General features: G+C 41.8%; 2 protein-coding genes across 2 annotated transcripts in view; one reads left to right on the top strand and one right to left on the bottom strand.

The window, feature by feature from the left end:
- The window catches only part of LOC112563724 (phosphatidylinositide phosphatase SAC2-like), a 131,449-nt gene that overhangs the window by 26,235 nt on the left and 81,843 nt on the right, over nucleotides 1-23,371 (bottom strand). Inside the window, exon 10 of the mRNA XM_025237992.1 lies at nucleotides 2,579-2,771. Coding sequence (XP_025093777.1) covers nucleotides 2,579-2,771 — 193 coding nt within the window. The remainder of the gene's footprint in view (nucleotides 1-2,578; nucleotides 2,772-23,371) is intronic.
- Nucleotides 3,571-14,323, top strand: LOC112563722 (carbonic anhydrase 13-like). Its single transcript, XM_025237989.1, is given in 9 exon segments — nucleotides 3,571-3,873; nucleotides 8,507-8,548; nucleotides 9,020-9,193; nucleotides 9,782-9,927; nucleotides 10,181-10,276; nucleotides 10,505-10,571; nucleotides 11,348-11,431; nucleotides 11,434-11,510; nucleotides 12,012-14,323. Coding segments are annotated over 9 exon segments (1,365 nt in total). The 5' UTR covers nucleotides 3,571-3,818; the 3' UTR covers nucleotides 12,636-14,323.

Raw genomic sequence — 23,371 nt, 5'->3', positions numbered from 1 at the left:
ATCTAGAAGGACAGCAATATCGAAATAACCTGCATGTTGTGTGCCAAGAAAAAAGCTTCAAGCATAAAAGTGTGTGTGTGTAATTCTTTGAAACAATAGACTGAGTTAAGCTCACTGTAGTACAGTTGAGGTCTTTCTGTTCATGTTTATTTACATCTCGCATACTGACACACAACGGAAAGTAATATCCTGTACAGAACTGAAGCCAGTCGTTTAAAGACAAACCGTTTTGCGCTCTAGTACACCTTTAAGCTGGGTCTCGTGTGACGAGGCAAACACAAGACAAGGTGCGACCATCTCACTAATCCGTGCAGGTGCAAGCAGTCTTTAGACAATGTAGTATGAATACAAGCTCTGTTTAAGTAGAACTTTCATTATAGGGACGCCTTTTTACCCTGTTTTTTTCCCCCAACAAGCCAACAATTACATGCCTTTAAGTGAGACACAAATGAACAGCTTTTAAATCCCACACTCATGAGCAACTATGCCTTCGTGAAAAAAAAAAAAAAAAAAAAAAAAAAAAAAGAAAGAAAAATAGAACACATGTTTCTGTCCTATTGTTAATGCAGCATGTTTCAGCATGCTCTTTCTCTAATCTCTATCTCACACACACAAGCATGCAAGCAGTTTTTGACCGATGTTTGAGGCAATAAACTTTTACCAGAGCAAAGAAGAGCAAAGGGCTAAAAGCTAGGGGTTCAGCAGACAATTTGACCAGTGGAGAACAGGTGGCCAGCACATGTATTCGGCTATGGGCCATGTTTAGTTAAGGACGAAGGCCCTCCCATTTTCTAGGTGCGAATGTTTGTAGATGTTGGTGCACCTTGGAGAGGCCGTCAGTGTACAGCAGTGTGCCACAACCTTCTCAAGCCGCTGACCTTTGCACTAACCCATAAATCTTTCGCTGAGCCCGTAGGTCATCAGTACACACCAATACACCAACGGTCACAGACCTATCTCAGGGCCCGGAAGAGGGGATGGGCATCTCGGAGATTGGGGGTTTGGACAGATGTTTCACATCCAATCAGCAATTATATCACCGCCAAGCAGCTGGTTGTGTAATCAAATGTCACGTACAGAGAAAGAACAACGATCCTGAGGCAAGTGACTTTAAAAGATTGGTCAGAGCTCGACAATCTCTTTATCTCTTACAGTCTCTCTCTCACACACACGCGCACCGACACGTGCTTCCCTGTAATGAGACCAGATGTCTCAGGTAGAACCAACGTCTCATGGTCTGCGCATGCGCTTAAGGTCTCAGTTCACGACCGTTTTTAAATGGCTCTCACTTCTTTCAATAGCACTGCTATCGTCTCATACAAAATAATTGTCAATAATAATACAGAAATACAAAATAAAATGAAAAATAAAAGCAAGGAACAAATCTTAACACGAAAAAGCAAAACACATACAACTCAGGCTTGTTTGGTTTCGACAAACAAAACCATGAAAATTCTGCTAATTCATCGAGACACATGTTCCGTAGAATATACCCATTCATCAACACCACAAGACCCAGTGTCTACCTATGGACAGACCATAAGAAAACGTTGGTTCTGCCCGAGACATCGGGTCTCATTACACCCTCACACACACATACACATATACGTTTGGACGCATGCCCACTCGCGCGTGCACTAAGAACGCACACAAGAGGGAAAATGGCAATGTAAAGGGCACACAGGAGTGATTGGAAAACCCTGGCATCCACCAAGAATGAGATTTAAAACCCTGCCTTCACTGGTGCTAGGCACCAGCACAAAAGCATGATACAGTGATTGTCTCTTCGCCTGGCATCACGCACAGCTGGTCCATCACGATGGACACGATGCTCACAAGGCCGCGACCAACATGTGCACCTTCCCCCGGCAACTGCAGTACTACTCGCTGCTATATTTTCTCCTCCTCATTCTCTTCTTCTCCAGCATGACCCAGTGATACTCTCACTTTCTTCTTCCTTCAATCAATCTCGCTCTCTTTATCTCATGTTTATCTCAGGCGTTATCTTCAGCCTTTCGTTGAAGCGAGGCTTAGGGCGCACTACATCATCTGGAGAATCCTCACAAATGGTTCAGCTGTCTGTTTGACTGTCACGAAGGTCACAGATACACGGTCAGCCCCCTCGCCCCTCCCAACCTAGACTATCTCACAAGCTTGTCGCATCCACCAAGACTACTCAGCGTGCTGGAGAATTGATAATCTAACAGATAACCCGATCCCTCGTGATACCCACTGTATGACAGCACCTATATATACGGCGGGGCCCTTTTTAGAAACAAGACCTACTGATGTCTCTAACGAACCGCATTCCGATCACGTGAGCTCGTGACGTCCACGCCGGCCGGGCCCCTACACACTGTGACGTCACCGCACACCTCCGGTTTTATTTCATTCTACTTCCGTTAAAGTCTCGATCGTCGTTAATAGCAAAACACCCTGCTTTTCATACAGAGTATTAACAGGAATTACACGGGTAGATAACTCGGTCAGCCATGCTACGTGTAGTCAGTCACTCGATCAGTCAATCCCAGGAGCAGCGATTCAGGACACACTTTCGCTCTTCTGATCCAAAACTGACCAGTATTCGTGGAAGTCGAAGGTGACGTAGGTGATGTGTGGGGAGTTGAACCGTAGGATGTGGCTGAGGTAGGCGTCGCCAACCACTTGCTCCTTACCCGCCAGCTCCGCCAGCGACACCACGACCACGTGACTAAACAGCTGCAGCTGTTCTCCGAAGTGGTTCAAGAAGGCCACATGCGACTCGTCCTCACCTGCAACACACCAAACACCCGTGATGTATTTCTAATCCACTTATTAATTGAAACACACCCTAACACTTACTGTTCACGAAGTCACAAAAGACTAACGACTTTCACGCGTGTTGAAAAGACACTCATTACGCAAAAGCCACGCATAGGATTATTCAAATAAAACATATAAATACACATATCCTATGTGATTAACTGGAACTGTATTTTGTTCAAGACAAAGAGAAACAAGTTGCAGTTGAATATCCTCAACATTCTCTTTAATCTTGTCAGAAATTTGGAACACGTGGAAATATGGACTACTTAGCATTGCCGAGTCGTAAAATATATTGAGGTAGACATTATAGACTGCTAGTGGTAGACAATGTAGACTAGGCGGCCTTTTCACTAATGTAAAATGATGGCAGGTGAAAACCGCACGGAGAGCTGATTATGAACATTTAAAAAGAACTTGCAGTCTACACGAGAAATAAATGACCTTGGGGAGCGAGGGCGTACGGGGAAGGGAGGGTTGAAATATTTTAGAAAGGTTGACGGTGGGAGGAGTTAAAAGAAAAAAAAATGATAGCAAATACAAGAAGCAGAACTTGGTGTCGCTACAGAGCTGTTTATGATACAACAGAAAGTAGAGGAAGCAGAATTTGGAGTCACTAGAAAGCTATTTATGATATACCATATATTTATGATATAAGTAAAGGAAGTATAATTCAGTGTCATCACGGACCTGCTTATTATAATAACAGACGGCACGAACAGGAAGAAGTAAAATTAAGTCGCTACGTAGGAGTTTCCTTCCCCCGTTGACTTGCACACATCCACCAGTATTTTCTCAGCCACAGGATGGTCTCCGCCAGGCGGCCGACCCCACAGCAAGGGGAAGCCTGAAGGTCAGAGGCTGGAGGTCAGAGGAAGGCGTGGCCTCGGTGTTTGCCACTACAACCTCCTGCACCCACTGTGTCGGGACGGCGCGCTCGCTCTCACACCGGCCACGCTCTCTCTCCTCTCTCCACTCTACTCTCCACTCTAGTGCCTTCCACTCACCCAGTCAGCATGGACAGCAATACCTGGCTGCTAGCTGTCGGGACACTTTTCGTCGCCTACACAGGTAACAAGATTGATTTCTTTACAAAAGCTTCGTGTGTTGTCGAGTTCCTCGTGTGTCAGCTCTGCACCTTTTCACTGTGTTTTGGTATCAAAGAGTTTTAGCACTTATATGTCAGACATCTTCACTCAGCATGTGCACCCCCTGCACCCGAAAAAAGTCACGACTGTAATTATCATCTTCCTCTACCTCCAAAATCATTGTTTTAAAAAGTACAAGCCTTTTGGCATTAATATGTATCTTGACAAACTGTTTAGAGCAGTTCCACAAATAACCTTTTAATCCTAACCCCAAGAGAAATGTAGGTGACCAACGACTTATCACGAAATCCTCACAAGCGACAGTGATAAGGATAATGACGACAGTGGCGATGTTTGCCGGTCTGAGCAGCGATCGATAAGGCGACAGTACGAGTCAACTCCAAGTTTCACGAAAATAATTAAAACACTTTTATTAATAGATGTCGGTAAACTTTGGAACCCTGCTAACGACAGGCAAAGAATGTGGAGGGGCAAACCGAGGGCTGAAATGACAGGGCAGTGTGGGAAAGTAAGTAAATAATGAAGCTAAGTGTGGGGTGGAGGTCACAAGTGTTGACTACAGGGAGGTAGCTTCTTGTTATAGAGAACTTCTGTGTCATGTCCACGCCATTTCTCCCACACATCGGTTTTACACTAATTTACATATTTCTCTTCCTCTCATCCTAGCCAATCTCTCCCTCTCTCCGTGTTAAACAGTGAGAGAGAGAGAGCACAATATACACAAATTCTTTCAGAAAGAACTTCAGGATGTAAGTCAAGCAAATTTAACAAGGAACACTTTTACTGGAATTCATTCGTACAACCCCTCAGCCCAATACGGAAATGTTTTCTTATCAGGACAACTTCTTATCTGTTATTTACCGTGCACCAACAGCTGACCTCTGTTATTATGTAAGTTACTCATTAGGTCACATTCACACTCTATCAGCACATTCGTTGCAACTTTTGATAACCGACATACATCAGCAAAGATGATCCACTCAGTTATGAGCTGTTGTTTTTAAAATGCCTCACGGGTATTTAAGTGATGTCAGCGATAAGCAGAAAATGAATAAAATGCACTCGTTGCATTTCTATTGTCTGGTTATTCTTGACATCATATAAACGCCCAATTAGCATTTCTTAAAAAAAATTAACAAAACATTCGGTGAATTTACATTTACTACAAGTCACATTCTAGACCTGTTTGTAAATCTGATGCCATTTGGTTTAATGTCCATAGTCGTTTCGTAAAGACCTTTTTAGTTAACGGCGATGTGTTTTATTTGTTTTGGTTTGTTTTTATAGAGGATCTCCCCGTTGGCAGATCCGTTATATGGACATTATTGGTTTGTAGCTGATTTATTGATGAGATTTACCGAGTTCTTCCCGGACTATTGACCTTAGTCAAACCATTCTCTTTGCCCTGCTGTCGTAACTCATGCCAGAAATAGAAGTTTGTGTTCTCCTCCTACAGACAAACTGTATGCTAACACTTCTGTTTTTATGTGTCAGCCAGTCTGAAGAAGAATTTTAATGTCATTTGCTGCATTGAACCACACATATCCTCTTGCACTCATCATTATAAAGTTTGAATAGGCCAGTGAGTGAAGAAATTGGTCACACGCACACACTTGATAGCCGAGGGTGTTGGTGCGGTACTTTGTCAAAAAGGAGGACAGCTTTTTTGACATCCACTGCTCTACTAACCGAGTGTCTGTCGTGCCCCTCAGGTGTATCACGACTGTCCCTTTCGAAGGTTAAGATGAGTGGCTACATACTGAAGGTCAGATGTACACCGATGTCATTAAACACTTTTAATTTTACGACACTTTTCACATGGCGGCGGTGTCCAGGTCAGGTGTTGAGGATTAAACCATAATTCTCACTGGCTTGGGCTGAGGTAACGCGGGGAGCTCAGGACAAAGCATGAACAGACCCAGCAGTTGCCATGTTAGTCGAGCTCACAGCCGGGAGAAAGCTGTTGATCAATACCAGCTTCCTTCAGCGGACAGCAGGAAGAGAAGAAGGAGGAGAAGGAGGAGGAGAAGAGGAGGAGCAGGAGGAGGAGGGTTACGATCAATAGCAGATTACGCGATAGAACTCAAGGTCAAGAATAAAACATCTCAAAGTATCGGGTGGGGTTAATTCTCAATGCATCACAGACTGTCACCCTTTCACAATATAACTCGTAGTGAATGCATGGCTTCTCGTCTCATATCTGTTTTCTTCTTTGCTCACGCACACGCGCACTTAAACACTCGTCGTCCGTCTCCTCCTTCCAACCCCCTCCCATCATAAACACTCCCAACCTTTCCAGGTCCGGACATCACGTCTGCTCCTATCCCCTTCCTCTTCCCTGATGGTTGATCCACATGGAACGATCCTGTGTCACAGAAAACTAGGAGAGTGTACCCCGGCATAAGGGTGTACTTAAGGACACCAAACCCCGGCTAACCGCCTGTTTCTGTCGTCTCTGAAACCCCTCATCTCACCGATAATAACTAGGCGCACACAAACACTCCGGACAAGCAAACGTTCAGCCCCGAGCCGTTACAAGACTAGTGATGTGACGACCAAGGGTTGGGGGGCGACCTGAGGATGGGGCGCCAAGGCAGAGTCGTGTTGACGCAGGGTTGCTAGGGTCAATCCCACCACACTCACCCTTGACAGACTTTCCCGTTCAACAGATGGACACCCAAACTGAGTGGAAACCCCGTTTTTTCTGCTCGAACCATTAACAAACACACATCAACAAATACACGTTTAATTATAAATGGCATTCAATTGATACTAAAAAAGCAATTACAATATTTGAAGCGGCTTACCTGAAAATGTAGTAGCTAATTAACGCATAATTGATAGTCTGATTACACGCGAGAACACGGGACTTTAAAACCGACCTAAACCAAGATTTGTGTGCAGTATTTCCCACCCTCGTTGTAAGGAGGTGTCAACTGAGAGGTGCTTTATGCCCAGAAGGTTACAAGAACGAGTGCAGGGTAACTGCGGAGTTGTTTGCACTTGAAAACCATGTAGCTACTCCGTCAAAAGCCTCGCCACAAAAGCTGAGGGGCAATGTCATTGCTAGGCATGACTCATATTTGGGAACAATGTGCCTCACCTGCAACTGTGCCACCCAAGCCAGGCTATATTAGGGGAGCGTGAGATCAATGGTTCATCGCTAACGAGCGAAGCGAGGAATGGAACAGGGTTCTTTTTCAGGGGTGTGTGTGTGGGTCATTTCGTCCAGCCGTAACAGGGCTGAAGCACGAATTGTTGACAAGCTTTTAACTATAATGCCATTTCACGGGCGTTACTCCAGTCCTGCACTGAATATCTCATCCTGTGAAAAAGTAATCGGTTCTGGAGAAAAAAAACCCAATGAATTTTGAGGTGAAAGGTGAGGATAACCTGAATGGGTGGCAAAATATGATAAGTATGCATCTCATCAATATAATGTTCAAACAGCATTGTGGGTTATGAAAAATGAAGCATTTTATTAGTTACATCTTTTATGTACATCGCTTATTTAATATCAATATATTCATATTTATATTGGTTTATAATGCCTACAGAAGAAAAATCCTGCCTCACCCATACCTTAAATATATCCTTAAACTTTAAATGTATCCTTTTCACAAAAAGTGTACAAACAAGTTTTGAAGGAGCACAGGAAGGTTGCAGACAATGGTTGGTTTGTATAATTTACTTTCAGCATCTTTATTCTAGACTGATGCTTATACAGACAATACCCTACTTAAGAACATTTGTGGTACAAACATTTGGACATACAGACAGACATTGTCTAGTTTATTTCTTGCAATACTTTCACAAGTTCAAATTTTGAGTTGCGTGCCTTCTTCTGCTTTGAGACAACCCATGCAGAGCAATGCCTCCAACATCTACATGTCAATGGCCCCTAGCCAGGGGCGGATTGGAGCTTTAATGCGACCCGGGCATTATTTACAGAGCCGCCCTTCTCACTAAAATAGGCCTATAATATTATTCTATAGAACAAAATAAGCCCACCGGATGAAATATTAGATAAAGAGAAGAATGCGTTGGTAGTGGACAACCCTTTCCCGCAGTAGCCCCATGCAACTCCCTTCTCTTCTCTTATATCAACTCAAATTTATAGCACCAATTTGAAATGTAATAAAAGTTTTATTATTACAGTACTTTCATTGCATGACAAAATAATGACTTACGAATACAACTTTATTGATCCTTAGGATGTGAACCATTCATATCACAAAACTTTTGGGAATGTAACTCATTCGTAAGTAGGGTGGCATCTGCATATAGTTCAATTTTTTAAAAGTTTTTGACTTGAATTAGGTGCAGCTTTGGCTCTAGAAAAAACAAATGGCAAGAAAACTTAAAAAAACAACAACACACAAACACATATGCATATACATTCATATACATATATAAAAGTATATGTACACATACTTTTTTGGATCATCGTGGTTTTCTAAGTCTGATTGCAAACAGATGTTTCGCCTAGAATATCCAGTAATTAAAATAGTACACTATATATCATTCCTGTATTGTAATAATAATAATTATCAAATATGTGATTCTCATAAATATTTTGACATTACTGTGTGCAGGTGCTGTCAGTGCTGCTTCCTGGTCATATTCAGGAGATAAAGGTGACCTGCTGCTAGAGCAACAACTAGGCACTTTCTATCATTTCCTTTCAAGCAATTTCTGATTCTATCTCCAAACTTTTTCTTAGATTGACTTCCCTCATATTAAGTCAATGCTTGAAGGCAAGCCTATGCTAAGAAGGGATCAGATATTTGCTAGGTTACTCTGATTTCTTTGTCTCCTCTCACCTTCTACATTTTGTTTTAGTACATTCTATATCATGGGTGCCAACCTATGGCCAGCGGGCCAAAGCCTGTGAAGGTACCTCATCCGGCCTGCTCATTTTAACCAGACACAACATAATTTCCATGAGATTTTATATCATCTCCAGTGTGGCCCTCGGGCAAAAAAAGGTTGGGCAAGACTGTTCTATATTCTAGAGCTAGAAAAGATATCTTCCATGTCTTGATTATCTTGGGTGCTATCTATGATGTGGCTATAACATCACCTAACCATGTGATCACTTCCTACAGGTCCACAGTACTGGCACGAACTGTTCCCACAAGCATGTTCTGGAAAATACCAGTCACCTATTGACATCCGTCCTGAGGAGACTATTTACAACCCTGAACTTCGAGACTTTGCAATCTGGTTTGATCCCCCCAAACCCGACTCCAGGATGACAGTCCTTAACAATGGGCACACAGGTATGTATGGTTTGTCAACAAGGAAGCAGAATCACTGCTACAAGGAAATAAATCCAATGATGTATAAATAAACATGCAAGAAAGAATGAATACATACACAACATTGGTGTGTCATTATTACCTCTCGTCAATTTACTTACGCTAAGTGCAGATTTGACAGGCTGCTGTCAATATTTTACAACACATTATATCATAGATTTACAGGCATGCATAAGCAGGGTTGACATTTGTGGATAAATAAGTAGGTAGGTGATTGTTACAGTATATTTCACTGAGCATCTTTACTTACAAATGTTTATACAGTCGGACCTCGATAAATCGAACTCAAAGGGACCCGAAAAAAATTCGACGTTCAGAGTTTTCGAGTTAGGGAAAATGACATAATAGGCACAGGTATTTGGCCGAGAACTAACAATTGATTCGATATAGGGAGGTTTTCGACTTAGGGAAGGTCGACTTATTGAGGTCTGACTGTAGTAAAATCATATTATCATTTTTTTCAGCTTGTGCTTAACAATGTATTTTTGTTGTCCTCAAGCATATTTGCATGCCAATAGTTTATTATTTAAGATTTCACATCCTTTTCAGTGCAAGTGGTCACTAGCGGAGAATTCTATGTTGCAAATGGTGGGCTTCCTTATTTGTACAAGACAGTACAATTCCACTTCCACTGGGGACACGAGAAACACCACGGCTCTGAGCACTTCATTGATGGAAAAGCCTACCCTCTGGAGGTTATAAGCTTTCTTTTACGGATCTGAGAGAACCATTACTAAACACTGAAAAGAGCGTACATTCATTCTGCCTGGCCATCTTGAAAAGATTTATCTAGCCACCCATATCATCTACTGTCACTTATTACAAATGAATCTTGGTTTAAAGGCTGAAAGTTTGGGAACTGCTGCAACAATACTTATGTAAAAATTTATAGAAGGTTCTTAACTGTATTTTCTTGAGCAGACAGTGACTGTTTTCTGCATTTTGCAGCTGCATATTGTGAACTACAACACAGATTTGTATGAAGATATTGCCCATGCTGTGAGCGAAAAACAAGGCTTAGCTGTTCTGGGTGTTTTATTTGAGGTTAGTCCTTTCTTTTAGACTGTATTACACCTTCTCACATAATGACAGCATTAAATTGCTTAAATCATTCTTTCCACAAGTTCATAACTGAGTCAGAAGAAATTGGTATGTATTGAGTGTAGCATGAATTGTCTAATTTTATGAAAAGAAAATGAAATGGAAACAGGACATGCATGCTTATGATCTTAAGAATTATTATTGATATGATGGTGGATATATTGTCCACAGATCACGGAGGATGACAATCCCATTCTGCAGCCTCTTGTCGATGTTATGGAACAGATTCATGATCCAGGTATGAGATACTCTTAAACACTCTAATCTGGTTAATTCATTAATCAAAAATTTAGAAAAGACTTTTTAAATGGAAGTTCCTGTAATGAAACTGAAGCCATAGTGGAGGGAAAACTAAACTTTTATACTCAAGAAAAAAGTAGCATTTGAGCTTTCAGCGTCTATCCACACACCTTGCCAACAGCTAGAAGCTAAGTGACTGGTGTATTCAGTGCACAACAACATCATGACATGAACTCTGGGCACATGAATTAATAAGACTTGTGGACAGTTGGTGTCGTCCTCGGTCTTTACTGAGGGAGGGTTTTGAACCGCCATGTCAATGGCTCCCTTACTCTTCTCTGGTACTACCAGGCCTCACAATCCAGGATGGTGACTACATATGGGGAAAAGATGCCTGCTACTGTGCAAAAGTTCTTCCACTGACAAGGACTGACTTCCATCTTCACTCTTAGGTTCACTTCTCTTGTTTCCCCCACAAACAATCTGTCGCAGCCATGGCACTCGAAGTTGTAGATGGTGCTTGACTTGTCCAGCTTGTCAGTTTTGTCTTTAGGTGTCACTAGAGTACTGCCAATGATGTTGCATGGCTTGGCCATTTATAGGAGGTGTGTCTTGTGAAAACTGTCCTACAAATGTGTAAACCAGTTAAATCCTCTTAAAGTAAATAATAATGCAAGTCAGACTATAGTAAATGTTAAACAGTAACCTTTGCACATCAGATACACAGAACCTTACCAAAGTGGTGTCAGAGAAAATGTTAAAAATGCTTTCCAGATAATGAGATGCAAGTAGAGTTCAAGCCCATCAGTCTTCGCAGCCTTCTACCAAAGGACATCTCTCGCTACTTCCGTTACAATGGCTCCTTACAACACCTGGGTGTTTCGAAAGTGTCATCTGGACTGTATTTGAACAGCCACAGACCATATCACACAAACAGGTATTGCATTACCTGTCAAAGAACTACTTATTATAAAAGCACTTTTTTTAATCACAGCACAAGTTCATAATACACGTCTACTGTATCATTAGTATTTGTGCTGATAATATGCTGTTGTAGACCAATAGCATTAGTACTTCAGTATAGAAAGATCTCAGTAGACAGGTTATTCCATGGCTGGTGGCTTTAAACCATTTTGAACCTCAGCAGCAGAACTATGTCTCAAACAGTGTGAAGACAATTCTGATATCCTCCAAGTCTTGTCCTTCAAGATGCTGCTTTCTTAAAATTACTGTGCCCTAAAATTCACCACACTGACAGCTAACTTATAGGCTCTAATAATTTCCATTCGAATGCTATCTTTTACTAGAAAATCAGCTCTGATGTTAACCTAGATCCATCAAGTAATAATTTTTCTTCATAAATTCTTTGGGTGGGTTTTCCTAAGAATGGATTGAACAGTGCTATTGAGTTGAGTTGACAACTGATTTTGTGTTGCAGATGAAGGCATTCCGTGAGATGCTTCAAAACAGTCCCAGCCATGGGCATCACAAACGTTCAGTTTCTAATGGCAGAATTCTCACCCGTTCACAGCGGCAACGCGAGCAAAAAGCATTGGCAGTGCTGGATGAGCTAGGCATAGCAAGCGATTCCAAGCTGCAAGAACGGTTCCGTCGTGAACTGACTGAAAAGAAAATACTTGCAGAGATCACCATCGATGAAGAGAATGCCAAGAACATTCATCACAAAACCATGGACCATGTGCATGATGCTCAAGCAGATGCAGATGATGATGATGATGCTGATCATGATGATGAAAATAATGCTGGCGAGGAAAAGGAAGGTGAACTGGAGGGTGGTCATCACAAGGAGAAAAGTGAACTGGAGACGGAGTTTATACGTGAACAACTCGTGAACAACTTCCGACCAGTTCAGCCACTTAATGACCGAATTGTGCAGCGCAGTTTCATGCTTCGTACATCACAGCAGTCAGATGAGGACAATATGAATGAAGAACTCCACGCCAGGTTGAAATTTTATGAGTCAACAAGGGGAGGTGCTTCTAGCAGCGTTATTAAAAGTCACCTCGTTCTCCTAGCTTGCCTGTTCTTCTTCTTGATCTGATCACACATGACCATGGATCTAGGCACTAGAAACCAGGATTCGCTAGTTACTGACAGTCCCACAGACTAACATTTCAAATGATATTACTTCACTATTGGGTATTACTGAAATGAAAGAATAAGAGCTGGAGATCTGAGTGAAAATGGACAGCCAAGACAAAATGGATGTTACGTCTTATGGTCAAGGAACTTCAACAAGATTCAGCTCAGCTTTGAAAGAAGCAACAACAGATATATATATTATATAGAAATGTGCCCATGGAGTTGTGAAAACAACATCAATAATAATAATTCATTCTCATTCATGGCTCTCTACTTCAATTGAAAGTCTAAGCAGGAGACACCACCATATAAACAGTAAGGTAAAGATGAAAATCTCAAAATACACTTAAATACAAGCCATGCAAAGAAAATAAAGGAGGGAACGTGTCCACTGATTATGTAAAGTGTGGAATGATAGGCATCAAAAGTTTGCCTTTTATGATTCCACTAACCCAGTTAATGGCTGTTGACATTTAATGATACAAGTGTGAGATGTCTGACCAGGCTATTATTTTGTCTACACTATTCTGCAAAATTTTTAAGGCAAATAAATGCAGATCTTTCCAACCGATCAATACTTTGCACTACTATTTGTGATACAATGTAATCAGATATAAAAAGATATTAAATGTAACTGTAAATTGCCTCAAGATTTATGCCATCTTGTATATTACAAATGTTCCTGATAATTATTGCGTAGATTTAGAAATGTCTAATCAAGAATGAACAAAAGGAAGAAAGATGGCAATGTATCACAGTAACTTGCATATATATATATTCTTAATACTTCCATTTACATGGATTTATTATTCAGCATCTTGTTCATGAAAACTCAAAGAGTATAATCTTTGGGAGCAGCAATAACCTGTAAATGTTCTCAGTGACTTAGAAAAACTGAAAAACATTATGTTCACCAATATGATTGATTATTGAAACAAAGACAGCAAAGTTTCAGAACACATGACCGCACAAAACGTGCATGCACACACACACACACACACAAAATACACACATATTTCAGACCATTCTTGAAATTTGATGATTTTAGGATGAGATGATAAAACTACTAGTAATAATGTCAAGAGTATTAAGATGATTTATTTGCTATAATTCTCTCCTTCCATGCAGTTTTAAACTCGGTCCACAAAGAAAGACTTGTATTCATGTTATAAATAAATCCATAAATACCTTGTTCTAATCTTCTTTCATTTTTAACTTTAAAATTTTTAACTATTAGTCTTTAAATCAGGCAAACGTTTTGTGGCATGGACATGAGGTAGACTACATGCACCCAAAATAATATAAGCATGACACTGCAAAGACTGTGAAAATTCAATGCTGGCCTTATTACAGAGATGCCTAATGATAATTTGGTTGCTGTGAATCTTTACCATATTTGTGAAATTTTGTTTCCTGCTGAACACATTGGATAATCAGTTGTTTATTATATTGTTGCTAACATTTTAGTTTGTAAGATATGAGTGGTGATAATGAATTTCACACATCACATTGCGGTATGGTTGTAGTTAATAACTTGTTACAGCCCTGTGTTGTGGTAAATGACATATCTACTCTGTACAAATGTTTACCACAAAATTGTTATTTATTGTCTTGTGTAATCAATGGATGTAAAATGTATTGACTGACCTCAGAAGGATTTTACATTTTCTTCAGCAAGTTTATTGCATGTTATAGTGACAGTGTAGTTAGCAAAAGGCTTCATAGCCACTTGTTGTTATAAATGAAGACCTTACATATGTTCTGATACCACCAGTTGGTGCAAAAGCCTGGATTAAACTTAGCCCTCATAAAAGTAGAAGTATTACAAAGACCGACTAATAACTGAAGACTGTGAAGACAACAGTGGGTGAAGTTTGTTTTTATTATTGCTGCTCTCAGGTAAACATTAGACCAAGAAACCTATACATTTGGCGGAAAAGAGAAAATATGAACTTTGCAATAAAAGTAATGAAAATTGCCTTCTTTATGCTTCCCCGGCAAAGTCTCAATCAAGGCCTGTTGTGCCTAAAGGGTTAAGGCAATTAATAATATAAAGGGTGAGCAGAAGGCTATTGGAAAAAATATTTGGGGCAAGAACTGTCTGTGTGAACGACATTGGGATAAATTAAGGAAAATGAAGAAAAATCAGCACCTTCCTAAATAATGTTGCAAGGAGTGACTAGCCTAAAAAATCAGAATAGGATTCAAGATTATCTGCTTACAATCATTTTCCTACAATCAAAGCTGTTTAAAAACTAACAATACTAAATTTTAAAAAACACTGCATAGCTTAAAGTAAGGTGCATGTTCACGACTAAAAGTTGTTCATGCAGACGACATAGCACGTGACTAGCGATGGCGTCCAAGCAGCGGAATGGAAGTAACTCTGTAATGATACATAACAAATAGTTCGCAGTGACTTCCCTTGCCAGAGAAGAGTCTGGTGAGACATTCTCACTATTTCGCTACACTGACTGCTGCACCTCAATTACTGCCTGGAATAATCACGACTCAAATAAAACGCTGGCTCCAAAGTCTGACAGTGAAATCACTATTCACTTCTACCAAACATGCAAAAGCCATCATTTAGTGTCCTTTCATGGCTTCCTGTGACAAGGCAGTCCTGGTGTCTGCTGTTGGTGAAGATGCTGTAGTGTAGCAGGGAAAGTAAGAGGTTTTTAGAACAAAAAAATGCAGGTCTGATATCTAATGAATTTTTTCCTCCGCTATATACACGCATCACTTTTTAATTATTATTTTAAAAAAATTCTTGATAGCTGTGTACGCGCGCACTGGGATGTGTTTTAACACGAACTTGGTGTTAACTTGTCAGCCCGACAAACATAAGATAGCGGTGGGGGTCAGGTTAGGGTTTTGTTGTAGGTTTAATGTTTTATTTTGGACAGAAGGACAAGGCAGACAGAGATCGATTTCAAGCTGGCGACCGCAATCCGGTTGTTTGGGCATGTGTAGAATAGGTCAGTGACACAAAGGAGACAACAGTGGCTGCCGGGTACGCTTTCTGTTTTATAAAAACCAGGAAAGAGTAATTTTTTGTTTAACAGATGAAGCTAAACAACCAGGTTTGATTAGCCTGAATGCCGCAGGAAATGTGATCAACTAAGAGTATGATGTCAGACTTAAAAAGCTTTTCTTTAAAAAAAAAAATAAATAAATAAAAGAACATTTTAACTGTCACGATTAAACTAGATTCTTGTCAGAACGATTCCAGAAGTAGTAGTGCACAATAACGTATAGTCGTGGTTTGCCCGATGTGAAAAGTAGCATCACCCCTACGAACTACTGATAGAATCTAGGCAAATTACATGCAGAAAAACGGCAAAGCCGCTAACTGGGGGTACTTATCCTGCAGAATTTTGATTGGGCTTATTAACCGACTGCCAACGGGTGAAAGAGATGGAGGCTTGGGGACAGCTATCGTCTTAAAGTTTGCCTTCTCATTTGATTGTCTATGCTCGCCCGTTCCTCTCACAAGCGGCAAAATACGAAAGTGCAAAAGTTGGGAAAATTGGCAGCTCTGAACTGACCGTTTTTACTATCTACAGACCCTGTCTTCAGTAGAAAGAAGATAACCTCTCTTTCCACCAACACATACCTTATTATCAGCAAATTGTTTCTTTCTCGGATGTAACAGAAGTGATTGCTAGTTCGAACCTGTAACGTATGTGTATGTAGGTTTGTTCTTTTAGTCTAACATGGCAAAGGTGAACAAAGTGATTGAATAAAAGTGAATAATTGAGGAATGAACAGAATTGTACGCTTATTTCTTAAGGAGATTGGGATCTGAGGCCGGATTTGAAGGTTTCGAACGTAGTTGATGCAGTTAGAAGAGACGGGGGCAGAGTTTCGAACAGTGGGGCTCGAGAAGGAACGTTTACCGAATTTCTCCTCTGTGATATGTGGTACAAAGAAGGAAGTACAATCAGTCCAAAGATACCAGCTCAGGCGGTAAGGAGTCAGTAGCTGTGACAGGTATGCTGGGACAAGGGTAGCACAGTGTAGCCATCTTGTAATCAATGGAGCTGGGACTGGCAGCCAGTGAAGCTCCCGGAGATGTAACATGGCCTGCTTTTCACATACAGAATACAATACGAGCGGCATTATTCTGAGCTCTTTGAAGTTTGTTGAGTAGGCGTTCAGGGAGATCGACGAGTAGCGATTCCATCGGGACATCACGAAAGCAGCCATCAGCTTTTTGGTTGCAGAATATAACAGGAAGGGTCGGATGTGACTGATCCTGCGATCGAGCTGTAGAACATAACTCTGGACTGCAATAAAACATATTAGTGGTCTCCATGCAAAGATGTGTCAGTTGAATGGTGTATGATTGCATTTTGCAGTAAGGTATAAAGACTGTTTTTACGTCCCCACTGATTTTACTCGGTGTTTTTATGCATAGTGTAAAGTGAGAAAGGGAGTGGTGACTAAACTATGGTAAGCAAGCAGTCACAGAAAACTATCTCGCTGCACTTGAGAATGAAACAACATGCTAAAACTGGTTGTGTAGTGTGCAATATAAAGTAACTCTGTTTTTGAAAAAAAACGAGTCCAAAAGTTAAGGAGTAAAAGTGTTGGCTTTTCTTTCACTTGCAATATTGCAAGAACAGTTAAAAACAGAGAAACTTCATTTAATATTTATTTAATTAGTTATTAATTAGTTCTTGTTGAGAACTGACTTTTCGATGCCTAGATACATTTCTCAAAGAGTTCCAGATAAGGTAACAAAACATTTGTTTGGGACCATAAGGAATGTTCTTGGACCCTCTGAAACTTTACACCTCATCTTCCCGAGCTAGAAAATTTAGACTTTTGCCGCAAAGTTAGTTGTCACAGATCATGAATTTGCGGGAATTTTTCTATCTGAAAATGGAAAAATCCCAAAATATTTTGGTCGATTTGATGTTAACTTTCACCTCGAGGACTGTTTGCTCTCTGACTACAAATACACCGCAAACATTTGCAGTCAAGAAAAAAAACTTTTAATTTTTGCTTTTTCCACTCTGACATAGCATTGTACCATCTGATCTTCGTCTTTTGTGATACAGAGCACACGCAGGCAAGCACAGGACCACCACGGAGGTTCATACTACTTGGTAACTATTTGAGTACAAGCACTGACACGGAATAGCACCAGGCAGAAGCTAACAAGCCACTCCAGTGTGCGTGGAGGTGCCGCCATATTGCAGGCGATAACGATCGTCAAGATTGTTTTGCCTGTCGGCGGAGACGATACCACAATCAGTTTCTAACTGCTGCGGCGACTGCATTACTGCCAGAACCCGCTCCCTCTCCACGGCCACCCGGAAATCACAGCCGGCAGCTACTGCAGCCCCACCACTGACCCCCGTGGCTCGGCCTACCTCCGGTGCAATGCCAGCGCTGATTCCGTCGACCCTACCACAACCACCACTACCCGCTCGACGACTTCTGCCAAGTTGAACATGTTGATCTGGACTGCGCATGTCGTTGATTTTATTGAATGAAAAGAAAAGAAAAAACATTGTTAACTGCACGGGCAGCCCCACGCGAACACTGCCTGCATGCGAATGTTGCTTGATGGTGAGATCGCCTTGCTTGTAGCTTCACTCAAGATGCTCTCAAGCACGAACATTGATGGCTGGATAAAGTTCTCTCCTCCTCCTTCTCTCTATTCTCAGATCCCAAGTAATTCACGTGCTTGGTACGAGACGTCCGTTCGCGGTGAGTGCACGAGCGAAAAGGAACATGCCAAATGTGCATCGAATCTGACTTTATTACGCAGAATTTCTTTTCAAAGAAATTTTAGAAAGAAAATGTGAATGTTTACAGCTCGTATTCGATCCACGTTTAGGCAGATCAGCCACGGCGAATGCGCAAACAAAAACAAATGTAGTTGGCCCCTCGTGCGAGCGATGGGTGATTTGGTGGGTCACTGGACCTGAGTCGACAGTCCAGCAGACGAGTAAGTTCATGGTCTAAAAGGTCATGGAGGTGAAAGTGTTTGTCCAGCGCCGGTCTCATCGTGCAGGACCTTACATGTACCTTCCCGTGAGTCAGGCCCTGCGTGTCCGAGACAGAGTTGTTGGCACTTACACTGATCAGCTCTAGAAACCAACGACTTCAGATTATGCGGAACGAGATGGGGTGTCTGATCAACTGTCTCTTGCAACGAGTCTGTAATTACACCCAGATTTACAGTCGCGGATGGATAACGGTTATTCTCCACAAAGGACATCAAAGAGTAAGGACTAGCCTTCATTTGCAAACTCACTCAGCTCCCACACGCACTCTCTCTCTCTTCCCACCCCACCACACACACATACACACGCACGCATGCACGCATACTATGCTGGAGTCCTTGTTCTTAGCAGTCGCAATACACTCAAGACAGAAACTTTATAACTGACGTTATACATTAGCATGAAGATTGTGAAGGATTGAAATAAATTGTTTCTCACGAAAACAACAATTAAATTTTGCTCATTTTTTTTCTTTAAAATCTCTTCTGTTAATGAGAGAAAATTATTGTGCAATACTGTCCTGCAGAGTACAAAATCTAGGGGGAAGTGAGAGAACTCTACAAAAACACACGGTTTGTTCTGGGGCATAAAACGACACCAGAAGTCGTCTTGTGAGCTTCTTATAAAGCTTTGCCTAATGTATCATATATTTCTATAGTATTTGTGGAAGTATGGTGGACAACAGAAAAAGTAAATGATAAAGATGATTACAATGCAGTGGTGCATCATAATGACCATCTGTCGTATCTTCCACATTTTGTTCCCTCTCAGCCACACAAATACTGCCCCCACTCCACCTTCTCTTCTCCGTTACATCACTACACTGCTCCTTTCCCGGTGGAGTGTCCACAAGAAAAGGGTTCTCTGTGACGCTTGTCCTCCGCCTGAGTTTCTATGGATCCCCGTGTCAATACGAGTGCGCAACACCACTCGGAGGCAGTCTGCTCCATGCACTATTGATGCCTCCCAACTCTGGCGAGCCCTCCATGTCCTTTCCCCCAAATCTACGGGTTCTTAACTGCTCACCCTGACGTGTGTCAATCGGCCCTCTCGCACGGCGCTCGCCTGGACAAGGCGCCACCATTGAGCAGCCCCACCCGGCTCCCACGTCTTCAAAGAAATGCATGTTACCCCGTCTAGCGAGGGCTTAAAGCGCGCACACACGTATTCAAGTTCGAACGACATCAAACAAAATTGCCCGATGGTCCGCCCATGCTGGCGCTGCCAGCCGCATATTCAAAGCACAAAGACCAGCCCAACAAGTTGCAGGGATGGCCGTGTGGATTATGGAGCTGCCCAGGTCTTTGAAAGTAAAAACGGTCTGTCCCCGACACTGTCTCTCTTTCTTCATGCACTCTGCTCAATGCACACACTTATATTACACACACGCGCGCGCACAGATGGTCGACACAGAGATGCTTTTGTATTGTAGCACTTCGTAGCGTTTTCAGATAACAGAGCAACTCGAGGCAGCTCGATAAGAGAACACAAAAATACCACATGTTACCACAACTTATTGATATCTACCAAAAACAGACTTATACATTCATGGTTCAGACAGCTCCAATCATTTGCACACAGTAATACTGAGAAGTCGCACTGCCGGAACAACAAAATACTGCTCCAGTCTGTTGATACTCAGAGTCACCAGCCCGATGGTAGTTGAAAAAATTCTCCCGACAGGACATGCTTGTCATCGCGAAGGATTTCACTTTCAGAAATGTCTGCCTGTTATACAGAGCCTGACGAGAATTCTAGGCTGTCCCAGAGACAGGTTGAATGGTGGTATGTCAGCAAAGTCTTCTATTGAAGTACTGAAGACTGCCCAGGTATTTAAAAGTAGAGATAATGCATGGGCATGTGGATTATCGAGGTGTTTGAAGAAAGTATGGAGGATAAATAGTTCAGTATCATGAAAACTTTGTTTGGACTGGTTTGCAAATTGCAAGCGGTAAAGGCATTTGTTAGTGGCGTTTATAAGTGGTTTGATGATTGTCTCCAATACTTTCATGACCAACACTGGTTTTTGAAGTTTCATTCCGCTTACTTCCAAACACTACTTCGTACAGGAAAAGCACGGCACCCTTAAAAAAGTTCAAACAGAAGGGAGAAGAAAATAAATCGACTCCCATACTACAAACCTCTGCTTGCACGATATGTTTATCCGTACTCTTGATCTCAGGTAATCTGTAACATGAACACGGCTACACGAGCTGCATCCCAACCCGCACCTGACTACCCTCCTACCCGTCCTTCTACAAAAATGGCTTCCGATGAGAAGGTCATCCGCACGCGTCTTCATGTAAGTCTCCTCAAGCGACAGGAAATTCCTAAGGGTATATATTATGTAAATTATGTATATCAGTGCTGATCTGATGTCCTCTAAAGAATCCATTATCTGTCTTCTTTTCACGAAGTGATCTGGTTCTACCACCTGACAAAGACATTTTTCCTATCCGACGTGAAAATACTCAAGCTATGTTGCCACTCTCGTTCGCTCTTTGAACTTTAATAAGATTTCTTCTGATTCTTAGCACTTATTCGACCTTTGGTCTGTTGCCTCTACCACGCTGTAGAACTCAGTGCAACATACACACACCAGAATTCAGCATCGCCCCGATGTAACTCTTGCTTTCCTAAGCCGAATACGCAATCAGAAGGTTCACCTTTTCAGTAAGAAATTACTGTCTGGGTGATAGGTGGCTATTTTTTTAAAAAAGCATTACTGGCATGTCTCTGCCTCCATTTCATAGCCAGAACTATGTGGGAGGAGTGTCTTCCTAATGGCGGGGACGCCCTGCTTGGGAATGAAATCCCATCTTGACAGGCCTTATGTGCTCGGACACGACTGTGCATACGATTAGAGCGCAAAAGATTAGGTGGATATTTTTTGTTTTAATCATCACTTGCTTTCTCATCTGCTCTTGCCGGCTGGCGATTTCCGGGGACCTTCCTGGCCGATGATCAAACTGGATGTGGTCTGGCCAAGATTTCAAAGCCGCTTGGCCAACTGTCTCCTCTCGGCGGTCGAGACGTCTTCGCTGCCCCATGAACCGCAGCAGTTGACGTAAAAGGAATCAGGCTCAGCATTAACCACTTATGCCAAGAGACTCTGGTTGTGCATGCCTGATGTGAATCGTGATGAAAAACACTAGTGGAGAAGCGACTTCGATTTTTCTTCTTGCAGTGTGGGCCTTTATTGCAAAGAAACAGGCAGTATACTTAAGAGGAAAAAAAAACAAACAAACAACCAAAAAACCCCAAAAAACAAAAACAAAACAAAACAAAAAAACAAACAACAAAAAACAAAAACAAAATACAAACAAACAAACCTGCATGAAATCAGACATTTAACACTTGTGACACAGGTCATCGCATGACAAGCAAAGATAACATCCTGAATAAGGACCATGAAAGTATTTCTATGGAAGTCAAAGACATGGTATTGTCTGTCAAACACTTCGTCTAAGAACTAGAAATCTGATGATAAAAACGTGTTACAGCTGATATTTTGATAAATGTCAAAATCTGCCATTTGTAATTCCTAACAGACCTTGGCCACATTGTATGAACAGAGCACAGCAAGGTGGGCCGGACTCAAGTCATCACATGTCTAGCACTGTCTCCAGCTGTTTGACATGCCTGTCGTTTACCCAAACGGCTCTTCAGGTTATGTTGCCCAGAATACTAACACACGAACAGACATTTGCTGCTACTGTGAATTGTTAATGGACAGGTTGTCCGGGACAGAAGAAAGGGATGACTGGATGGCTCAGGCAACGGATTTGCTGGGATTTAAGGCCGGTCTTTCATGATCAAGCTTTACCGTGATCTTGTAAGATACAGCATCAGATGGGTCACAACGGTCGTAGGCGAAAAGGAGATCACCGACAATCTTGTCGCATCATTTTAGTATTAAATTTAGTGTTGCTGCACCATTTTAGTTGGAATTTAGAATTGCCAACGTTTGTAACATCCTCCACGATGATATGTTAGTATGCATGTGCGGGCACATGTATATAAAAAGGCGAGAGAAACAAAGACAGGGATACGTTTCTCGAATAAAAAAAAAATCTTTTTCTGCGACTTATCTCACGTGACAGACATCTGTAAAATCAACGGCTTTGAGCATCGTTCAAGCGTAACATTGGGAACAAAAACTAAGGGAGTTTAGATAAAACATCGCGAGGACGAAAGGCGCTTGTAAATTAGGATGAGTGCGATGCAGAAGCTCTGTAATTCAATCACCGATGCCGGCATCTGGACTGTTTGCACGTCTCCGCCTGAAGTCGTTGCGAACTAACATTCGATTTCTCTCCTCGACCTTCAGCCGGGAATTCTAGTGATGGCGGATCGGCCTCGCATGAAGAAATCCACAACAAGAACTGCAAAACAATTTGATACATCAGCTGCAGACACTGAGCATCTGGCTATGTACAGAGTTGTGTAGGTAGAAGCTGGCACCATCTGGCGAGGGAGCAAATGCCAGCGCGTTCCATCTGTCCCCCAAAGGAGATAATTTATGTTTTCTTGATCTCTTCATAAGACTGCGGAGGCACTGGAATACCGTGCACTTTCAGGCTCACGGGGAGCAGCACAATATAGCCGCGGGTAATCAGGATAACGTTTTCTTCTAAACAGTTTATGAAGCTATGGCAAGACTAATGAAATCAGA

The sequence above is a fragment of the Pomacea canaliculata genome, linkage group LG5, assembly GCF_003073045.1.
Source record: "Pomacea canaliculata isolate SZHN2017 linkage group LG5, ASM307304v1, whole genome shotgun sequence".
Lineage (NCBI taxonomy): Eukaryota > Metazoa > Mollusca > Gastropoda > Architaenioglossa > Ampullariidae > Pomacea > Pomacea canaliculata.
Note: the sequence above shows the minus strand (reverse complement) of the source record. Positions and strands in the feature narration are given on the sequence as shown.